At 38.3% G+C, this 23,965-nt stretch overlaps 1 protein-coding gene across 7 annotated transcripts in view; it reads left to right on the top strand.

Annotated features, from left to right (window-relative positions):
* RUNX1T1 (RUNX1 partner transcriptional co-repressor 1) overlaps positions 1-23,965 on the top strand; it is a 115,438-nt gene that overhangs the window by 86,865 nt on the left and 4,608 nt on the right. For all 7 annotated transcript variants that reach the window (XM_085053179.1, XM_085053180.1, XM_085053183.1 and 4 more), the window contains 4 exons: positions 538-623; positions 1,246-1,447; positions 9,413-9,481; positions 15,361-15,551. In XM_085053179.1, coding sequence (XP_084909305.1) covers positions 538-623; positions 1,246-1,447; positions 9,413-9,481; positions 15,361-15,551 — 548 coding nt within the window. The remainder of the gene's footprint in view (positions 1-537; positions 624-1,245; positions 1,448-9,412; positions 9,482-15,360; positions 15,552-23,965) is intronic.

Raw genomic sequence — 23,965 nt, 5'->3', positions numbered from 1 at the left:
TACATTTTAACCACATGTCGTTTAAACATCTGTGAAGGGATGAACCCTTAGTGATACTCTGTTGACATGGTAGTAATTACTGTATTTAGTGAAATAACACTGAGTTTTTACTAATATTTTTCCAACTATCTGAAGTACAGCTAGTATTCGATGCACTGAGTTACCAAATAATTCCCTTCCTGACTTCAAGTAGTACAAATGAAAAATAATATATTCTATTATGTTATATTCATGTATATAATAATTATACATAGCCAGAAAGAATTATGTCCATTTTTGAAAGGTCATCTTGCAACCTATAGAACTTACAGAACTGAAGACACTAAATTGAATAAAACAGTAGCATCTTGTGTGGGCAAAAGTACTAAAGAGAATTTGGAGGAAAGTTTTTAAGAAACAATTTTTTTCATGGTGGCATTCCTGATGCTAGAACAGGTAATGTATGAAGTTTTTGTTTATAGGCATTTTTCTTCTGCTTTTTTTTTTTGCCATAGAGGACTCCCAACATTGTAAACATGATTTGCTCCTCTTTGGCAGGGTTGCATGGCACGCGTCAAGAAGAAATGATTGATCACAGGCTAACAGACAGAGAATGGGCAGAAGAGTGGAAACATCTTGACCATGTAAGGGCTAAATATACTTTTATGTATAATTGTCTGAAAGGAGCCCTTCTAAGATAGGAATTCAAATTTTTTTCTTTTCAAACCTATCTGAATTCCAGGACAAGTTTTGAAAGCTTTGCTGATTGAATCAGAAGGCTTGATGTTCCCCATTAGATAGTTCATATCAGGCCTTGCTGATAAGTGTCTTCTGTGGTACCCTAATTATTAGAGACTGCCAAAAGAGGAACAGACTTTCTCTATAAATGCTGGATCTGGGGCTTGGATTTGTTCTTGAATTTATTAGCTCTTGTAAATTTTGTAGGCATTGGTTCTGGACCACATCTTGTGTCGTCTGTGGTGCCATGTAATACTAGTAGTAGAACTACGGCCTGTTCAGTCTGTTTCTCCTTGTCTTTGCTCTTTCTCCTGTAAGTCCCTATCTGTATAGTTTAGTATCACCAGTTAAAGAGGAAGGGATTGTCATTGTGAAAACAAGTTTAGAATTTTTCAGCTATACTTGAGATTAACAGAGAGGGACTCCTTAATTACTAAAATGAAGTACATTAATGTTTTCTGTATTATTATGTCACTCTGAATAAAATGTTCTTCCTTGTTTCTCTGCTCCATCCCCCACTGTGAATAGTTGTTGAACTGCATAATGGACATGGTGGAAAAAACCAGGCGATCTCTCACTGTCCTACGGCGATGTCAAGAAGCAGACCGTGAGGAGCTGAATTACTGGATACGGCGGTACAGTGATGCAGAGGATTTAAAAAAAGGCGGTAACAGCAGCAGTAGTCATTCCAGACAGCAGAGTCCAGTGAATCCAGATCCAGTTTCATTAGGTACGGTATCCTCACTGAAAATCGTGTCCTGATTCTCTTTAAGCTCATCTGTGTGCGAGATGATGTTTCCATTTGTTCTTCTGATTCTTCTGTTATAGTGATGATTCCTCTCTGTTGATTACTGAATTAACTATAACTCTTATGCCCTAACTGTGATGTTTTTGGGTGAAATGGCTTGGGGTTTTTTGGGTGATGCTTGATAACTTGCATTCAGCAAAGTCGTGGTGGGAGTAGTGGGGTGGGAGGACAGACTGTAGTGGAGGGGTGGCAGAACAGTGACATGTACACTGTCTCTCTGTCCCTTCTGACTCCTTCTCTTGCCTGATTGTTTAAAAAAATCTGTAGGTACTCCTGGATTGTTTGCACTTTGAAAGAGAGGGCTTTCACCTTCTCAAATCAAATTACTTAACTTAGAAGTTGTCTTCCTAGGGAAATGAGGGAAACTGTAAACATATAGGCACTTCTTAGCTGTACTTGGTTTCTGTTTAAGAAAGGAGCAAGATTTGGGATGCTCACAGCCATGTACACATAATCCTCCTAGGTCTGTGTCCATCACTGCAGCTCGTGCAGGTGTGTCTGAGGTAGTTTGGGTACTGTTTGTTGTGTAGCTCCATGGAGGTGTGCAGGTCTTCGCTCAGGCTGCAGAGCTTGAGCTGGGGGGGCTGCAGCTACCTTACAAGGACCAGACCCAGCAGCTGGGCTCTCACCCCTGCAGACCTTCACAGTCACCCTGCCATGGTACCTCACACAACTACTCTAAGAGGACTCTGCTGTATAAAAACAAGCTTTTACTCTGGGGGCTTTTTGTAAGTTGTTAGTATTTTGGCTTTCTTTTACCCCATCCCCTCACTTTCATGGCAAATATGGTAAAGAAACACATCTTGGTGATGCCTTTTTATTGTTCTTTGCTCTTTTGAAGACAAAAGAAGACTACGCTTGCTTCCCTAATACTGTCTTATAAAAAATAAATTGTCTGTATCCAATGCCATCTACTCAAAATTGTCATAAACTGTGCTCATTAGTAGAACTGCATATGTGTGTTGTTTTGCAACTGTATTTTAGTTTTGCCTTTTGCCTTTAAGAATAACTTATTAAATCAAAAACTTGGTTTTTTGCAAGAAGAAAAGCAGAAAAACATATCTTATCCCATCTCCATCATTCTCTTGGTAAATCTCTATAGAGTTATTACTGTAATATTTAGTGCCTCTTGATAACAAACAAATCTTTTGTGTGTGTGTGTGTGTCAAATTACCTGAGTCAATAACTCTATAAATGTGCTCCAATCAGTGTAAGGAAGGGTTATGGAAATGCTGTTCCCAAGTTCACTAATCAGTCTAGTCCCTAGAGGAGCCTTTCTCAGAAAGTATTCAGGTAATGGCTTGTATGAACAGTGCTAAATGTAATGTAAAGAAAGACTCATAAATGCAGCATCTGAAATGTCGATCACATCTGCAGCTTCAGGAAGAGCACTTGTGAGTAGATCAAAAGCAGTGGATCACTTCTCTAGTAAAGCTGTGATGCAGAAAGAGACAGGCCATGGTGCTTGTGTAGTTAGTAGGTAAAAAAAAATTGAAGGCAACTGAGTGTTTGTATTTCCGCAAGGAAACTGGAACTCATGACATTCATCAAAACTTTATAGCTAATATTAGAATCCAAGAAGAATAGTCATAACCACAACAGGTACAAAAGATAAAATGAAGATCAAGAATACAGTCTAATCCCTGTATTACTATTTTGCTTTTGTATTTGTCAAGATGAATTCTTGGAAACAGCAAAGCCTGTTGGCTTAAAAGATAATTATACAGCACAGCCTTTGGCATTGGACACATCAGTCAGCTCTGTAGTACTGTGGGTACAAATGAACTAATTGGAGTGAGTCCATTCAGTTTTAACATGTCCATTTTGGTTATTTGGTTGAAAAAAATTTTTCTGAGACTCACAAACATGAAACTTGGATTGCTTCAGTGATGTAGCATCCATGTCAATCATAAATATTGGTAAGAAGTGCTTTTATGTCTGACATGGCAGGGAGAAAATACTTACTTTGGAATCTGTGGAAAGGTAATCCTTATCTCTCCTCAAATCTGGTAGTAATCTAGTTAACAAAATGAAACTCCCTAATATTCAGAGGTATAATAAAACTAAAGCAGTGTCTGTGAGCCTTGAGATGCTTCAGGGTTTTTTATTTTAGTTTTGTAGTGAGGAAAATGGGATTGAAAAATTCTTCCAATTTTTTAATTAAAGTACCCCAACATGTAAATACTTGGGGGTTTGCTACAGAGATCCTAAATATCAGTGATTCCCCTTTGTACCTTTTTTTTGGGTTTTTTTTCAAGAAGGTAATCCACCCTTTAAATCCATTTTGTCATCTTCACCAGCAAGGGAGAAAAAAGGCTGCATTGGCTACATATGGCTACATTGTCTGTGCCTTTGTTTCTTTTTCTTTATGATTCAAATACCATCACTGAATTGACAGCTTCTTACCACAAACATTATGCCACAGTCTTCATAGATAGCTCTTTCTGAAAAACTCTGAGCTGAAACATAGCATGGATAGTTTGAGTTCAAAAGTAATTGAAGAAAATTCTGGTTGTCATTTTGAACCAGTGGACCCTTTTTCCTGCCAAAGAGTTTTGTGCTTCTTTTAATTTGACATCTCTGTAAATCATGTTGAGCATGGCAGTTTGCAATATCTGATCAATAATTTTCTGTTGATATTTTTAATTAAGAAATTAAATGAAATATTTGATCATTCATTTTAATGCATTGTAATCCAATACACATATTAGCCAGCTACAACAGGTTACAAGCTCCCATTATTCTCCAAGAGTGTGCTGAAGGTAAGATGGGTCTATTCAGTCTGAATAATACATGTTTATGAAAGTCTAAAAATGACTCAGACTTTATATATATTCACTTGATTAACTGTGATGGTCTATGAAGTGAATAATACATCATCCTACTCCTCCATTTCTGCTGAGGAATTTCAGTACTACATACTGCAGCAGGACTGCAACTTTCGTCCTAATAGTGAATAATTACACATATCAGACACTGTATACTGAAATACACACAGTGGGATAAATTAAAGATGAGAGTTCTTCAGCATCATGGGTTATAAACAAGATCTATAACCATACAGAGTGCAGCTGTGGCTCTAGATAAGTGGAGCAGGCACACATCAGAAGGTCTGCAGCGGTGTTGATATTTTGTGTCTGTTGAATTTATCTGAATGGAAATCTTACAAAGTAGAGTTTGAAATCTCCAACTGAAGAGTGCCAATACCTGCAGGATTTGCCTCAGGAAACCAGGATTCTCAGAAGTGTATGAATTTGTAAAAAACACATAGGTTAGCCATTTTTTAATATATTTTTAAATGTTAACCCTTTCAGACCATTTTTATTTTCCCTAAGGCTGTTCACCATCATGTTTTCAGTGTTAGCCAGAGCATTCCTGCCAATACATGTCTATTCATGCTGTGATTATAAACCCCTTCCTTTGCCATTTGCAGATAATCGGCATTGCTGTGATATGCATGATATTCTCAACATGAGCTAACCGTAATGCTGTGAATACCACAGTAACATTTATAACTTGTAATTCTAGAATGTAAAGCCTCTGTGATACTGGTCACTGATGACATTAAGTATTGCTCTTAATCCACTCACCGCATGGGAGGTTTGGGCTAGATTGTGGCTTACTGAACTGCATGCTGTTAGGTTGGGCTCCAGCTGTAGAAACATTGCATGTTTGTATTCTCAGTGCTCACTTCTGACTTGGCCTCTGCTTGGAGATCGTTCAGTAATACAGTACCTATGCGGTTTTTCTTATTCTTTTAAAATGAGAACACAACAACTATATTTTAAACGCAATTTCAAGGGTGTTTTAATAGCCACAAAAGTGTATTAGAGGGCAAAGAAGGACAAAGATGTACTTAGAAATACTGGAAACATGTGCCTGTCAACCAGGTTTCCAAGGTACTCTCATTCAGTGTTACCCACCTTCAGGTCTGTATCTGTATATTTCCTTATGAGGAACTGGCACACTTTTGAACTTGACTTACAAACAAGGCAGTGAATATTTTGTATTTGTTGCTCTGAGAAGGTTTTTTGTTTGTTTGTTTGTTTGTTTGTTTGTTTGTTTTCTGTGTCTCACCAATGATGCTACATTTATTGTATGATAGAACTTGCATATGAAATATGGAAACCACATAAATACATAAAAAAGCTTATATATTTAATTTGTTCAGGGCTGATTATATGTAGCTTTTATTATTTTTGAGCCTTAATATTCAGTACAGTATGTAGAGTATTGTTGTCCTTGCCAGTATTTTCATAAATACAGTAAGTTCCAAAAAATCATCAAAACATTGGCTGTTCACCTCCATTTCTTACTGCTTTGTATTATAGACTTGCATGGCACTGTCCAGTGACAAAAGCCTCAATTCTTTTGTTTTGCTAATCTATCATCTGTCTTTCTTTCCAAATATGAATTAGGCTTTTTGAGAGTTTTGAACATATCTTCTTTCTATTTTGTTTTGTTGGGTTTGAGCCTTATTATCACACAAGAGTTCATATCATTTATTTGGTCCTAGCCTTTTGTCTCAATTTCACTTTGCAGATCCATATTTATGCTTGCCGTTACAACTCTCCACATCCCTGCATGTTTCTTCGTACTTTCAGCATGTTTTCTCTTTGTCTTAAAGCCACCAAAAATGTTCAGTAGAATGTGAGAGCTGAAACCGATGCAAATGTTAATGGTTTTTTTATGTGTATTCTTTTGTCCCACTCCAACAACTTTCTTTCTATTTCACAGGTTTATTTGACATTAAAACAGAAAATTCCAATACCATTTTTGATATCAAAAGTCTCTTTTATTTTTACCTCCCTTAAGCACTTACAGACAAGTACAGATTACTCTATATATATGCTTTTTATTTTCCTTGTTGGGCTTTTTCATTTGGTTCAGTAGGAACTAGACTAATTACCAACACATGCTTTCATGCCTTGCCATGAATTTCAAGTACATTCAGTAGTGTGCCTACTGTTGTTCTGCATAATGGCATTGTTGCATTTTCACCATTAACAAACCTTAGTTGTTATGTCTGACATGTAAAGCCTTTTCCGATATCCTTTTCTGAATGATTTGCCTTGTCACTTCAGGTTATTCTTAATTCTGTCTGATTTAATTCCATTTCCTTCCAGGAAGCACTTACTTTGACTTCTAGGTGCTGCAGTTACTTAGTTAATATTATATGTTTTCCTCATTATGGCTTTTTGCAGTTGCTTTTACATTTAGTATTTTAGAGACTTCACTCCATTGTATTAATCTTAGTTTGAGTTTGCTAGATGCCCAACTTAAGATGTTTTGTGCTTCAGTTTTAATGAGCAATTTTTGTGATTCTTAAGCTGAAAGATACCTTACCTTAAAAACACTGATAATGTAAGATTTATATCCTCTGGTCATTTCCTGTAGTTTAGCCTCAGAAAGATGGTTGTTTTCATGGACTCATCACCACTGACTAAACAATAGCCATGTTACTAATGCTTTTCTTGCTTGGAAAACATGGTTTTTATTATCTTCATAAGTGCTTCTTGTCTTTTTTATGCACCATTCCAAGCTATGGGAAAGTCTCTCATAAGCTCTTGATTTAATTCTTTTTGCAGAGGATCTCATTCCTCATGTAAATAATTTGTGGTTGGAATAAGAGCTTGATTGATGTTTATGTTTTGGAAATTTTAACAATTAGCTGGCAATCTGGTCATTTATGTCATTGAATTCCATTTTTGGAAAGTCATATGTACCAAAAAATCAGTTCCACATCTCTCTCTCTCTCTCTCTCTCTCTCTCTCTCTCTCTCTCTCTCTCTTCCTCCCCCCCCCTGCCAAATATTAAGTGCTACAGACTTAAAAGACTTAAATCAAGGTTATGCTCCCCTTGCAGTGGGTGGTACCTTGAATAACAGGAAAACTGAATACAAAGTACAAGACATGAATACAGCAAACCCCTTTGCCACATTTGGAGCCTGGTTGGGTCTTTTCCTGCAGGTGTTTCATAAAGTGCAGATACGAGTGGTTTAATTCTTTTACTTTATTTTTCTTGGGTCTCCAAACAATGTTTGCTGCTGCTGCCTCTGTCCCCTTAACTGAACTGGCACTGTGCTGTAAGTCTAAAAGCCTCTAAGGGGTGAGAGAAGTGTACACAAGGCTATTTGTCATCTCCAGAATCATACAAGCCAAGTGATACTGAGACTTTTCCCATTTTTGGTATCAGGTCTGAAATCCTCTATCAAGTTGATTAAACCAGTAGAAATAGTTACTTTGCAAAATCTACACACAAACACTCTCTCTCTCTCTCTCTCTCTTTCTCTCTCTCTCTCATTATCGTATGCTTGAGAGGTGTGTAAGTTTGCTGACAAAAATCCATTTTCAATTGTTGTCCCATACTGTAGTGACAAATGAAAGAGCTGGGTAAATCCACTCAGCTGCCTGTCAGATGGGAAGATGTTCTCCCAGTCAGTGTCTGCAGATTCTCATCTAGAAGCTACATCTGTGAAACAGTGCACAGGGCTTGAGATTCCCTACTCTCCGTTGAAAAAGCCCCTGTTGTTTCCGCCTTTGTTAGCTGCCTGCAATATTAAGTGTCATCTTTTAAAAGCATTTATGTGGGCTACTTATATAAACAGTACTGCATAGCTACATATAGTGGTGCAAAAAATGGTTTGTAAAATCTGATGTTTCAGCCTTTTTCTTAAAAATACTACCTTTTGACCAAGTCAGTGAATAAAAATTTGTAAGATACAAAAATTAATACATTTAGTCAAAATTAGTATCAAAGAATGGCACATATATTCTTGTTATATTTCAAGCTCAGACAGCAGATATTTGATTTCTAGCAGTATCTCTAAAAACATTCAAACCTGTCTCTAATGTAGCAAATCAAGTTATTTTATTTAGACAATTAAATTCTGACTCACAGGCAATAGTAATCATGGCAGTGAACTTAGTTTTACGTGTTTGGTTAGATTTTTTTAAATTTTGTCCTCTATTACTTTGAATAGTAGTTAATCAGTTTTTAAATTGTATTTGAAAGGAGCAGCTTTTCATCTGCTGAGGATCTGTATGCTAAATTTCAAGCCAAAGTGAATTTTCTTTTTGTGTTGTCTGATCTTAGGTCTTTGAAGTCCCTGTGGAAGGGATCTTGCTGATTTCAGAACTCTTAGGCTCAGGCCTAAAGGTTAAACCCTTAAAAAAAAAAAAAAAAAAGTGGAGAAGGGGAAAGAGCTGTCAAAATGTGATTGAAATGTGTGGGTGAATTATGAGCTTCAGCTCCAGTGAGGTTGTTTGGCAGCCTGTCTTTAGGGGCTTAACCTAAAGTTAAAGGTTCTGTTTTTCAAACACTTGCAGCTTCAGTTGCCAACATGGGCTCAGATATAGGAAGGTATAGCTCTGAACTTAAGAGAAACACCCCTTTGCTTTTCTGTGGACAGCTTATTTGATCACTGTAATGACATCTTGACTTTTATCTGCACTCGTCAGTAGCCATTCTTTTTGCACAGAAGTGCCAAACCTGCACTGTTGCCCTCTTCCTTTTTCCTTTTCATAAATACAATGACAAAGGACAAAGCACGTCACTCCTTCAGTTTGTCTCCCAAAGCCTCCCTTAAAGGTGTGGATACTGTCATACAGAGTTGACTCAGAACACTGTAAAATAAAAATAAAATGAACATCTCATCTTGGCTTAAGATGAGACACTCAAGTTATAAGCATTGATCTGGTCTATGTGACATTCATAAGCTGCAGCCATGGCATCCGTTTTGTTTTGAGGAGAGAAAAACTTCACTTGATGTTATTGTCTGAGCAATAATTGAAGAGAAAAGATATTTTTCTCTAAGCCTTGTTCTCAACAAGCAAGCGTTGCTTATGATGCTCTTTCTTTTTCCCTCTTCACCCCCTCCTCCTGCAGAATCTCATCGGGAATTCCTTCACAGGCCTGCGTCTGGATACGTGCCAGAGGAGATCTGGAAGAAAGCTGGTAAGAACTGTTTAAAAACACCAGCTTAGTCTTCTGGCAGCTGTGTGCAGTTGTTAATGCACTGATGTGAGGAATTGAGGGCGGGGGAAGGGCTTACTAGTAACAAGAAGAAATAGTGTTTAATAATCTTAAACTGGAACTGATCAGGACATTAAATTATTTTATAATAGAAGCATCTGCTGCTATAGTTAGGGGAAATATCAGTACTTCTAATATGGACCCCTATTTTCAGGGCTTCTAATGGTTTCAGGCTGAAACTTGATATGTTAAAAGTTTCAGTCTGTTAGCAATTTTAAAAAAAGAAGTTAGTGTGGGTGGGTTTTTTTAAGCTTCAGGGTTCTTACCTAGTTAAGGTAAAAATTCCCAAAGGAGGGGAAAAACCTAAGCACACCTGTTAAAAAAAAGACTTCAACTATGCAAAGTAACCATTCTTAATTTAAAACAGATTTTGTGCCTGTCAGCCCCCAGTGAAGCCTGTGCTCATAAACCTGCAGAGTTTGCAATGAAGTCAGCAAGTTCACATCTCTGCAGCTGCTCTGGCTGTTCGCAGGGCATTGACAGCATCTGCCTGTGCCTGGAAAGCACCCTGGGCAGACACTGTGGTTGTGCAAAGTTTTCTTAACACTTGGAAACTCTGCCTGAGCACAGGAGTTTCCTGGCAAGGATCCCACTCTGGTGCTGGAGCTAAACCTTTGCTCTTTTGACACTGACATCAGAGCTTCCTTGTTTTCAGAGGGGCCAGGAGGCAGCTCATGAACTCCATTGAGATAGTTGAGGAGCTATAAATACACCCAAACACGCACCCCTTTTGAACACCTGTATAACCATGAAGTCTACAGCAGCTGTCTGAGCAGCAGTTAATGATTAAATGGCAAATATGCAGCAGTGTTGATGCTTTCTGATCAAATGTCCTGTAAATGCTTGCTGCTTTCCAGTGTATTTTAAACTAGATACACAGCCTACGTATAAAAATGTTATGCTGTGATCTTGTTGCATCAGACAAGAAGTTGTGTTTTGTATGTAATGTGAGTTTATCATGTAAAGTCTCCATTTGTCAATATGTTAATAGTTTTTAGTTTAATAGTTTTTAGAACTATTGCATTTTCTGTGAAAAATAGTAAAACAATGTACATGTTCTTGGTTTTGTCCAAGAAAACTGTAGCCTTTGTAACTCAGTGCCCAAGAGTAGTTTTATATTACCATATTTATGTTAACATCTTAAATGAAAAATATGAAAAAATATGCAATCCCAGGAAATAAGAGGAGCATTATTGAATTGAATTTCAAAAACTTAATTCCTCCTACAAAATCTAGGGTTTGATATCATTTGGCATCAGGTCATTTGTTTATTAATCATTGATTCAATACAATAGAAGAAAAAGGTTTGTTCATAATTAGCACAAGTGAATTCATGCTTTTGGCTGGAGTTATGAGATTGGATGTGCATTCACATTGCAAGTATTCACCAGTGGTAGTGTACAGGAGCTGTGACATGTCATGTTGTGAACCTCTATGTTATCAGCTCCTTTAAAACAGTTTTTCCTTTGATCCCATTTCCAGTCTCTTATTTTCAGGCTGATGTAGGTTTAAATCAAGTGAGAATGCCTATGAATTGGAGAATAAAAGAAGTGTGACTCTGCAGGATGCATACCTGTATCTATTACTTAGTCAAACATCAGAAAGCATACTGCTTTCATAAACCATGGTGCTACATTTTCAGGAGGGTGCCCTGAAATTGGAGGTCTCCACAATTTCACGATCAAGGTAGTAAAGGTGCCATTCAGCTCTGTGAGAATAGGCCTCTGATGCTATTTGAGATGCTCTGTAGTTTCCTGGTTGGGCAGCAACTGCCAGTCAAGGAGGCTACAAATTCCCCAGAGGTCATTTCTGTTGGTTCAGTGTGGATCTCTGGATGTGTCAAATGTCTGTGAAGACCAATGTACAGAGAACATTGAAAGTGTGAAAATCTGTTTGGGATGCTGAATCAATTGTACTGAAGTAATGTGGCATAAAAATAGTTAATAAGCAAACTCAAAAGCATGTGGAAAAGAGATTAAAGTTTTGGAGATTGACGGACTTCCGTGTAATTCTCAAAATATACCAAGTTAGGCTTGTGCTTTTGTGGTTGCTGGAGAAAGGACATATTATGCAGTACCTTGTGAGTTAAAAGCCATGTAAGCCCACTTCTGTTTCATGCCTCAGTAGAAAGCAGTCATCAGTGTCCTGATTCACCTCATTGAATTATGGATGAAGAGTCCAAGACAAATTCTTGGTGTTCCTCAGTAATCAAGAGGGAGGGAGGCAGGTAATGAGGATCAGTCAGATCATAGGTTGGATGATTTGCTTTCTGGAAATACATATTTCCCTTTATTAAATACAGAGAGGGTCACAGACCTATTGTGGGCTGCTGCTGTAGCTTCTTCTGTGTCATGTAGAAAGTGTCTTCCAGCCATCCCTGTCACTTAGCCAGGCCCAATGTCCATGGCAGTTCAGCTGTAAGCTCTGGAGTTACAGAAGAGGAATGAAATAACCATACTTTGTCATACAAAGACGATAAAGGTCCTGCACATTGTACAGAGTAGTCCTGAGAAACAGATGAAGCATTTTGGGATATGATGTTGACATAACTCTTTGTCACCAACTGGCAATGGCCACACTTGCCTTGGTCAGCCTGAGATGATCCAAAAGGTTGTGGTGGCACAGGACTGCTCATCTGCCCGCCACCTTTCTTTTTCATGTGGACAAACATGCTGATGATGTGAGGGCAGTGACCATGAGCTGGCTGGTGAATCATCATTTTGCGTGAAAGATAAGTACCTCTCCTAAGTCTGCTCCAAGGCCCTCAGACCATGCTGAGTAATGCCTGCTACACATTAGCTGTTTGCTCCCTCTTCTTCTCTCGTGTGTTAGTGCTGCCCAAAGGGAAGGAAGATTTCAGCTGCATTCCTAAAATGACAGTGAATTTGTGCCAAGAATGCTTAGCATTGCTGGGAAAGCAGAGGATGCAGGTACATGCATCTCAGATACTTGGTTTTAAAAACTTCTAGATTTGTGCTTTCTGATGTTGGAATCTAATCACTATTCCTTTCTCTGGAAGTGCAGGGAAAGGAAGAGTGGTGGTGTCATTCTTGGTCTTCATAGCTCAGCATTGTCAACGGAAATAAAAATCTCCTTTGTTGTCACCCATACCACAAACTTAAACTATGAAGCCTGCAGTCTGTGTCTATAAAGTATCAGTAGATAGTGAAAACATTTAGTTTTAGAAGCTGTGAAGAAAATCAGTGATATAAAATTTCATCTGGTTATTTAGGTGTTCATGAGTTTGTAATATATTGAAATAATGATGGTGCATTGCAACCCAGCATATTTAAACTTATTTATTTTGACACTTAGTATAGCAGAACACAAATTCTGTCATCAAAGTTAATAGAAATCTTAAAATCCAATCCACAGTTTAGGCCAGTTGTAAAGACTCAGTCAGGCATATGGCCTCAGAAGTACTTTCAGGCATCTTCATGCTCTCAGAAGCATTACCCAAAACTTACGGAATATAGAAGATAGAATATAATTTTCAATTTCTGTATTTTGACTGAAAAGAAGTAGATTACCTGGGATGAAAAACTAAAATTAGAAGTCCCTGTAAAAATATTGGAGTGTTTAGCATCTGTTTAATATAATAAACTGGCATTTCTAACTACTGCAAATACCTAACTGTAGAACTAAATTCATATGATGTAATGAAAGCGCATTATGCCATACAAGGATCATTTCTATTCATAGCAAATATCAGCAATAATACAGATTTTCTTAAAGAAATCCACTTTGTCAGTAACTGCAGTTCATAGACACAAAATGCCTGTATTTAAGTTGCCTCATTTTTTCTGAAAATGGTAATAAAATTGCATCTGTGTTTGCCTGTGTATATTTCTTTTCTCGTGATCAGTGAATGGTTGCAGTTGGTAATAAATATTCAAGCACCTTGCAAATGTCCTACCAATTCCCTTTGCTGATCTGTGTGTGCCTGTGGGACTAGAATAGGAATGCATAATTTAAATATAAATTGCCTGATTTGCATATACAATTAGACTAGCTGTAGCTTTGATCGTAAGCAAAAATTATTGTCCTGTATTGCCACTTAGATAGAATTTTAATTCACCTTGAATATTCAAAGTAAATTAAGCCTTGGCTATATGGTTGAAGGGTATGATTTTTTCCTCTCCTGAGGCTTTCCCCTAAACAACATTTATGGTAGGGTAATATAAGGGCATATTTTCAGCCTCATAAAAATAAAGGCATACGTTTTATCTCTAAATCCATCTCCACCCCCCTGAAAACTTCAGTTGAAAACATCTCTTGCAGACATGCACACATGTAACGTACACACATACTCCTCAACAGAACTCTTCTTTAATTTTAGCTCCGTTTTAGTCAGTACGTGGCTTAAAGTCTTTATTGTAATTTGCTTAATAACTGAAAAGGGAGACTCCATGTAGTCATTATTTTTAAAATAACAAGTGCAAAGCTATCAGATGTAATTCAGGAGAGCGACTGAGTATCTGTACATGAGAGTTACGTCTGTGTGTGCATGCACACAAGTACATGGGCTAAATACATGGACTAAAACTCAAACCCATAACACTGTCCTAATACTTAGCTTTTAATCTACAGTAAAACATTTTTAATAGAAATCTATGGTATTAATTAAACAGAACATTTAATTAAGGTGGGTTTTAAGTGCATGAAACAATTAAGCGCAAACACTTGAATGAAACATGTCATAATTAGTTTTAATAGAGTGTTAATTGGTACTAGGTTTGCCAAGTTAATAATTACTGCTTATTAAATTTTCAATTAATCATTGTCATTTTGCTTTGAATAAAGATGAAAATTAGATAAACTAATTCAGGGGGAGGATGGTTTCCTTGTTAATTAGAGCAGTTAATTAAAAAAAAATTACTTGTTTTAGTTGTCAATTAAAAGACTGTTCATTAGTAAAATCTTTGCACTCTTCCTGCATCAAAAGCCAAATAACTAATTTGAGACAATCCATGTTTTCTGAAATAAAAGATATGACACTAGTATACCAAAGAAGGGGCTCATACTACCATAGCTGGTTTACAAGAAGCATGAAGGTTTGAGCTTAATGAAGCAGGGTGCCCCAGCTCAGTGTTAATTGTGCTCCAAAGCCTTGCTGGGCAGGGTGTCCTCAAGAGCACGGAAGAGCCAGGAAGTCAAGTCTTCAAGGATAAACATGGATTTGAAGGAGAGATCAAGAGGTTAAATAAGTGTTCATAAACAAATTTTAATTTTGTCTCATAAAACAGTATGTCCAAGATATTAGACCAGTGATTTAAAAAATTTTTTTAAACTCTTGGGTTTTTTTTAACTCCATGTATTTATTTGTTAATGCATGGGAAAAATTGTTAAAGACCATAAATCCTGTCTTAATTTCCAGAGCTTAAAAACAAATTTTTAAATAAGTGTAATAGGTCATAAATTATAATTATCGTCATATACATTCATATATCTGCTGTGCTGCAAAACTGATTTTTCAGTGTTTAAAAAGATTGCAAATAAAATGGACCAGAGATCTGAAATTATTGTAGCTGAAGAAGTACTGACTGAGAATCAAAATAGCAAGAATCATCGCTAGTGTTAGAGACTTCGATGATGGGGAAGTAGAGAAGCACCTCAGTGCTTCCTGAGGATTCTTGAGGAATCACATTCCTCTGTGTCCTTCCACTCAGAATGAAAGCTGTCATTATAACTGAGAATAGTCTCACCTCAACAATAACACTAGTGATGCATTTCCCGTGTCAGTCGCACGCAGCCGTGTGCCGGCTGTCCTGTGCTGACGAGGATCTCTCCCCTCTTTGCAGAGGAAGCTGTCAATGAGGTCAAGCGGCAGGCGATGGCCGAGCTGCAGAAGGCAGTGTCGGAGGCCGAGCGGAAGGCTCACGACATGATCACCTCGGAGAGGGCCAAGATGGAGCGCACTGTCGCCGAAGCCAAGCGCCAGGCTGCAGAGGACGCCCTGGCTGTCATCAATCAGCAAGAGGATTCAAGTGAGGTAAGGGCCTTGCTGGGCAAGCATCACCTGTGGCTGCAGACTGTAGGTGTGTCGAGCTGGTTCAGTCTGTTCGTGTGACACAGGAGACCAGGGCCCTCTGTTAACTCTTTGCACTGCTGCTTTGGACATGTATTTCAGGTGTACACCGAGTTCCAAATTCTCTTAGCTGTGTTGTAATCTGAATCCAAAATAGCTAGTGAACTTGAGCTCTGTTCTCACCTTTTAACTGCTGTTCAGGGTTACACATAATGCCCACATTGCTGTTCTAATTTGACTTTTCAGTAGCTTCATTTTAAAGCTCTTCAAAATACCATACTGAATAGATAAAAAGATGCTCGGTGGAAAACATTTGACACTGAAATCTAGTTTAAATGAAGAAATTATTCATGAAAGAGATTGTAGAGCAAGGTGGCTAAAAGCTTGTCTGGGAAAAGTGTTGAATGTAGAAGCAATTAGCAAAAGATGATGGTTCCTGTAAGACAGAATGTGAATGTAGATTTGCAAGTGTTTCCTTATTTTGAATGTGTTGCTTTGGCTGCAGGGAATATTTCAGAGTTGAGGAACGGGCAAAGAGCATTTGGTAGGAGGAAAAAATAGACCCAAAGATCAAAGAGTAAAACAAGAATAAGTATGTTAAGCCTTGATATACTTTCAGACCTGAGAGTGGAAACCTTGAATTGCTGAGGTACAGGACATCTCACATCATGACTGCTTGGAGCTGGGAGTGAAAGAACAGTGTGTGTTTGACCAGTGCTGCGTCAGTCTAGATAGCAATTAAATTTTATGGCTGTTACAAAAAAAAAAAAGAGCCCTCAATTAAAACTGCTCTTAAAAACAGAGATGACAAAGAAATTTTGTCAATTAAAAGTTATTTGTGTATAATGTCAATTTCTCAAAGACCACTAAAATGAAAGAGCATTACCTTGATGAAGTATTTATTGTTGGTATACTAATATCTTGACTGTAATAAACCCACTTTTTAATATAACTTCTAGAGAGCAGGGAGTTGGGGAAAAGGGTAGGTAACAGTCCCTATTATGTGGGGACATACATTTGTGTGTGCTCATATCTAAAGCCTTTGCAGGGCTGGATGGGCAATGTTGTACAAGAGTCACTTAAGCTGAGATGCAGGTGAGCTACCTGCAGAATGCTGAGAACACTGGCAGAAATCACCAGCAGATAAGTCAGTGGCATGCTGCAGTATGCATCTGTAATTTGAGGGAGGGTAAGTTTTTAATTCATACCAGGCTTCTCTAGAGATGAAAGACCATTGTGGGATCACTGAATGCCCAGAGTTTCTTCTTAATGTGTAGCAGATGAATAACAAGGAGACAAAAGGAATTGATTTTCACCATCTGAAAGTTTCTCAGGAAGAAAGGGACTAGGGGAAGTGTATGTACTCTTTAAGTACTAACTGTTCCATTGTAGATTAAATAAGACATAAATTCAATTTACTGGCCTTTTGTATCTAAGATACTCAAGGACATTTTCCTGCACTGTTCATAGAAAGGGCATTTTTCTGGCATAGCATCATTAAAGAGCTGTCATTTTGTATGTATATGTATACAAGAGACTTGTATTGTTAAAACCAAAATTCCAAAGGTAAATGGTTTTGGAGGAAGCAGCAAATTAAATCTTTTTAGTCAACTGATATAGTGTAAGCAGGACAGAGGAGGTACTCACGTGCCAGTACACACAGCCCATTTTTCCATAAGCAAATGTGCATCCAAAGGAATGTGTAGTGAGTTTGTATGCTGTGATTAATTTCTGAGCAGTTAAAGCTCTGGAAAAGCCATATAACAACATCTTCTTTTGCAGCAGAATTGATTATAAGGTTTTTCACTTCTTGGGAACAGGACTGTAGGCAATGAAATGTGGCTGATAAGGTTATAGGTGTTCTCAGGGCTGTGTCCCCTCAGGGAGGTTACAAGCCTCCTGGACTTGAAAATGAAGTCTAGTGTCCTGATCCTGTAGCTTTCACCCCTGTGGTCATCAGGGTGGCTGTTTTGAGGTGCAAATTTTAGTAAGCCATCAGAGAAAAATCAAGTTTGGTAGTTTGTGTTTTCAGGTGATTGATTAACTGTGAAGGGAGATGATGGCAATACTTGTTTGAGTTAGATGTAAGTATTTATAAGTAGTTCCTCTTTGGCTTCTAATTATGACAAACTCCAAACACTTAGGGCAGTGCTTCTCACAGTTACCCATTAACTCAGCTGGTTTGGTTTTCTTTTCGGGTGACTTCTGTAAGAATGGACTGGATATTTCCTTCATCTTTTGGGACAGGAGATCATTTTGCCAGTGTTTGAAAAGTGTTTCTTCAGACATGAGACTGTGTTTTTCTGGTTCGAGGAATAAAACTCCACATTTGCTTTGGTATTCATTATCTCTTGGATCTCTCTGTGGACATCACTCCTCATTTGTCTAGGTTGTAAGTCTACATAAACTTCTCTCTGTTTACAGCTTTCATCAGAACACTTCCAGCAACATAGATTCCTGTGTATTTAAGGCACCAGAGCAAAATTTTTAAAGCTAGAATATTTCCAGTTTCAAATATGAGATTGTTAGATTGCAGCCTCTGAAGTCTTGCAGGTCTAGGGGGAATGCTGAGCATCTCTCCTCATTTCTTATCCTTGTTGGGACATTGCACCAAGGCCTGCAAGAAAGCTCACTATAGGCTGCTGTACAACCTCCATGCAGTTCCTGACAGAGAATATTTCTCCCATGGGTGTCATTTGTTCTTTTGGCTGTTGAAACTATGAATGGAGATGAGAATTTGATGCCAGATTTGTAATGTATCAGATACCATTTTCGACTGATATGGCCACTCCCTGTGTATTGGCAGGGTTTCTCCCTTCATTTGGTATTCAGTAAAATGCAGCCTGGACCTAGCTGAGGCTTCTTGAAGCTGTTCTGGTGTGAGAATTTTGTGGTATAATTTTTATTGCAGTCTTCTCCAGCACTCAAAGTGATAACTAGTACCAAGACTCAGGATTTTTGTGATTATTATAAATTCAGTGCAGTCTCCTGATCCAAGACCTTTCAGAGGTCTCACAAATAAAAGTAGATTGGATTTTTGTTTTTTCTTTTTATGTTACTGGTTTCTGTGTTGAGTTAGGTTTTTTCCTGGATTTGTTTGGCTTTTTTGGTACTCTGTTTTGCTTTGTTTTTAACCCAGAAGAAGTAGGATCCCTCTGTGCAAGATTGTCTTCAAGAAAAAAGTGAAGTTGGGCATATTAAGCCTGACCAGACTAAAATTCCAAAATTAGGAGCACAGGACAGTAAAAAGACTAATAGGGAAGGTGTGATATTTGGAAGCATATTGACCTTTGAGAAGTGGTCTGCAATATTTTGAGAATGACCACATTACATAGCACAGTTAGAATTTCTGACTCTGAATTTGATGCTTTGTTGAACTATTGTTCTTTACTTATCTTAGAGTTTTTCAGCATGGTTTAACTGGCACTCTCACCATTTTAGTGTCTGTGCATCTACTTTCTAAAGATTTTCATAGTTTCTTCACATAAGACCTTGCAACTGACCAGCTCATGTTCATGCTTTGCTTGTCGAAATTGGTTGGGGATCAGCTAACAGAGAAGACTGCTGCTGGAAAGCAAAAGGACCAGGAGAAGGCCTACCTGTCAGCATGGCTGTTTTTAACAGTTCCTTACAGTTGCTTGACAAAGGATGACCCATTCATCAGTAGTTGGCTTGGCTAAGTACAGAAACATGTGCAAGCAGCTTACTCTGGAATGACTCCTGTGCTTGCTTTGGCTGCAATGTGCTGTTTTGCAAATCAACTTTAATAGTGAGGGTGAACAGTTTAGCAAAGAGACTGACTGCCCAGATTGTAAGGGGGGGTGGGATCATCAAAACATCTGTCTTTCTGCTTTGGTATAAAATGCCACTGAAAAATCTGACACTCAGTGTTCTTCCCCAGTTTTGAGTAGGGTGGGGGCTGGGGACAGGGAAGAAACACAAATGTTTCAGTTCTCTCTGCTTAAAGCAGATGCTGACATCTGCTCAGATAAAACAAGTATGCAACTGGTCCAACACTGCTTTTAGGAGATGTGTAATGTTAGGGCTTGTTTATATTGCAGCAGTTCATGTTGTATGTGAGTATCACACTTACCTGACATTTTGAAGACAGCTGGGTTCAATCTCTGCTGACCAACCCACTGAGACCAGGGCTGTGCCAGCAAACCTGACTCAGAGCATCAGATGGTGTGATTCAGGCAAGCCTAGTTTTCAGGCTGGTATTAAGTTTAATACTTATGTCAGCTAATGTTTAATTTTTTTGGCTGGGCATCTCTTGGAAAGTAGCACATCATCCCCTGCAGTGGTGGGTGGTACAGAGGCGCCAGAGCCATGTGCTCTGCACAGGATCAGTCCAGATGTGATGTGAGCCTTGGCACTGCCCCAGACTGCGAAGCTAAGCCTGGCTTGCCAGCTTGCATGGCTCTTCTGTGCTCTGCTCTGCACTTCTGTTTTCAGGATTTAGCTACTCTTACTGACTTGTATGAAAGTTCATGTATTTCACACAACAAACAGAGGCTTGGGCAAGCCTGGAGTGTTCAGTGCTAGATGTAATTTTACTAGAAACATCTAACAGTTCAAATGCCATTTTGACACAGTGTGGGAATTTCTGAAGTATTTGGCTTTCTAATTAGTCTTGGATAAAATTCTCATAAACAACTTCACTGGATTTTCACACTGCTATTCAGCAGCTCATACAGTCCTCGTTTATGCCCCTGTGGTTTCAGTGATTTCTAGATGTTCCTTTTCTTGTGGTTAGCAGTGGTAGAGTTTTGAATGTCATAGGCATTGCAGAACCAGAAAAAATCTGGGTTCTTTGAACCCCAGCCATTCTTCCTGTCATGGTAAACTGGGGAAATCCAGGATTTCTCAAAAGAGGACAGAGCAAGGGGTTTTTTTTTCACTTAAGCAAGTTCTATACTAAGTCTCAGTTGGAGTGTCAGAGGAAACAAATACTCAATTCTGGTTGAATATTTCAGAGATGAAAGCAACAGGATGTGCAAAATTACTGACAAGTATGTTTTTTGGTACTGGAGACCACAGAAATGGAGACCTTTTGTTTTTAGGAATTTTCATGAGGGAAAACAGAAGTGTTTGGAGATGGAAGCTTAAGTGCATGAGAATTGAGAGTTTGACCTAAGATAAGGCTCTGACCTAAGACTGATGTTCCTTGTCAGTCGAAAGAGGAGGATGAAATATGATCGGTGGTATAAATTCAGAGTGAGATTCCCATCTGGTGTAATTTAACCCAATTTCATTGAATTAATCCATTTTCAAGGTAGTGAGGTTAAATTGAATTATGTAGTCTGAGAATCTAGCCTTTTGTGTACCCTCACTGTTTCACAGGCAAATCAACACAGAGTTAAACTGCAATCCAGTCCTTCTCATAGTTTTATCTATGTCTGGAACTCTACAGAGCATGAGCTGGAAGTGCAGTGTAGTAGATCACTACCCAAAGACAGAATATATAGACCAGCAGAGGCTTTGAGATTGGCTTCTCCCTTTCCCAATCTGTGATGAGCTCTAGGTGTACCCTTCCCCCTGCTTTTCCTGTGCTTTAATGATGGAGATTCTCCAACATCTCTAGGCAATTTGTACCTGTTCTTAACAGAAGTTTGATCCCATTACTTCTTGACGACCTTCCCTGCAGTGACGACCTTCCCAGTCCCTGGGTGCTACTGCCCCTTTAAGGCTACCATCTCACATGTAACAGTCTTGGTCCATTCAGTCTCTTCTCATAGCTTGTGTTTGTCTGACTTCTGATTATTCCGGCTGCCTTTCTCCAGGTTCTTTCCAAGTCTTATTTATCTTGTTTGATTTTCTGTATTTGAAGTGCATCTTCCCAGCCTGGATCATGCTCCCTGTTGGATCTTGCCAGTGCTAGGAGAGTCTTAAATCAAGTGTAAGGCAGTCAGTATTTGTGGTCATATGCCCTTGTATGAAGATTGCCATTGCATCACCAGCATGACATCGTGGCCATCTGTTGTCCAAGATGCTGTGTACACACCTCAGCCAGGGTGCTCCATTCTGCTGGTACCTGCTAGAACATCCCAAGAAGGAAGATACCTGGAGTATGTTCAATTCCATAGTGAGGTCAGGCTTTTTCTGTGATAGCTGGATCTCCTGGGAATACATGAGCAGCAGGGCCATGCAAAGCACAGCCCAGGCTATTAGCTGTCATCTCGAGCCTGGTAGAAGTTGGGGCTATCAGCCAGCACTGAGAACAGAAAGCATTTGTTTCCAAAGATTGTGGTGCCCAAGCCTGGTCTTTGCTGCTCTTTTTCACTACTTGGCCATGGGAAGGAGCAATGAATGGTCACAATGGTGAGGGCTGTGTGGGACAGGGAGTTCTGCACGTCAAATCCAGCTGCTGTCTCAGTGCAAGCTCTCTGTGATGTGTGTGCTTGTTTATGTTAATTTGCACTGTAGTCATTTTTAAACACAATAAGTTGCCGCATAAATGTGAGCTGTAAAATTTATCTTGAAATTCTTGTATTTTATGTGCTTTTATTCCCACAATTACACTAAATCTGTAATGACCTGTTAAATTAGAAATAATATGTCCAATGAACAAAATCACATACCAAACAATGTAGGACACATTAAGTAATCATGTAAGGAGCCATCTTAGTGCTTCACCACTTCATTAAAATCTTGCACCTATGCATAATTTTTCATGTTCTGCACAGTCTGATAGTTAACTGGTGTCTATTTTAATAAGAAAGTTGAACCAATACTGTTAGAATTAAACAACTGTTTTCTGACTTCAATACAGACCATGTGGTAAGATACTGAAACACTCTGTGGTGGCTCTGGTCACGTCTGGAGACAGATCACTCTCTATGTGCTTCTCAAAAAGGGAAGCAAAATGAAGATTCATCGGATGCTGGCCTATATGAACTAAACACATCCTTGAATAAGTCAAGTTTGACATCCTCATAATAATTCCCACGCAATTACAGCATGCACTTCAATGTTGCAAACAGATCTGCACGAGGGAGGAATTCCTGCACCTGGGCATTTGCTGGCTGGCTTCAGCATTATTCCATGTGGGGGAAAGGGTCTTTCTGGAAAAGTCTGCATGGGGATGTTTTGTTCAGGTTTATTTGTTTTCAGATGAGGGTATAAAGGGAAATATGGGCCAAACCCAGGGCTGGCAATTTAGTTGGAAGCAAATAGCTAGGAGGTCAGCAGGCATTGCCAGTAGGTGGAAACTCTGTGCAAGTACAACTGGAGCAGAATTACACCATGTTTATTGAGCACAGTACAAGCAAGCGTCAAGCTGTCAGAATGAAACTTTCATTAGAAATATTGTACTATAGAAATAGAATATATAAAAATAATATAAAAAAATAGAGATACATATAGAAACAAAATAGAAATGTGTAAATTATAATCAGTATAATATATAATAAAGGAGAACAAATGGATATTATAATAAGGAAGAATTGGTATAACAAAAAGAATAATTCAGTTACAGTTATCTTTCTGGTTAGCAGGATGAAATGCTCATACAAAATGCTGATACAAAAATGTCAGGTCACTTTGGTGTATGCATAAATATGTCTATGTTTGTACATGTTCATGTACAGTGGTCTAAATTACTCATAGTTATTTTTCATTGTGGAGATAAAAGTTGTTTAAAGAAAAGATATTTGAGAATAGTACAGCTATTCATGTCCATGTAGATTTACCTCTCCAGCACCGGACAGAGTTTAAGCAAAATGAACCTGAAACAATGACTACTGAATCAAAACCAGGTGATGCCAGACAAGGAGTCTGAATTCCTGACATTTAACTACCAGAAACATCTGTTTCTGTGTGTTGGTAATTCCACCTTTTTTTTTTTTTTTTTTTTTTTAGTGTTTTTAAAGATGGAAACAATTTTATGAATTGGAAAAAAAAAAGTCCCCAACACATGTATCTGTAATTACCTGGTTTAGTCTGTGTGTTTAATCAGTATGAATTGAGAATACCATGTACCTTTAATTTCAAACTCCAAGAACAATTGGGCACTGGACAGTTACTTTCCCCCCATCTGCCAGTACATGGCTATGCAAAAAAAAAAAAAAAAAAAGCAACCAACTATCCAAAACAACAAAAACCAGCAAAAAGAGGGAATATGGAACTAACACAGGGATATTTTCTAAAGTCATTTGAATCTGATTAAAAGTCTAATTTGCTTAAAATACTGTTTTGGATTTAGGGCTTTGTTTCATTCTGGAATTGGGATTTTTTTTTTTAAGTAGTTGAGGAATATCACTTAAGGATTGGCTGTGTTCCAGCATCCAGCTGGCAGAGCTATAGAGTGTGTTAAAGTGAATAGCACACATATTCTGCAGTGGCTTCCCCATCCTGCCAAAGATTTAGACTGTAGCTTA

Source organism: Lichenostomus cassidix, chromosome 2 (genome assembly GCF_008360975.1).
Source record: "Lichenostomus cassidix isolate B80296 chromosome 2, HeHo_3.0, whole genome shotgun sequence".
NCBI classification, from domain to species: Eukaryota; Metazoa; Chordata; class Aves; order Passeriformes; family Meliphagidae; genus Lichenostomus; species Lichenostomus cassidix.
This window is presented reverse-complemented; position numbering and strand designations above follow the sequence as displayed.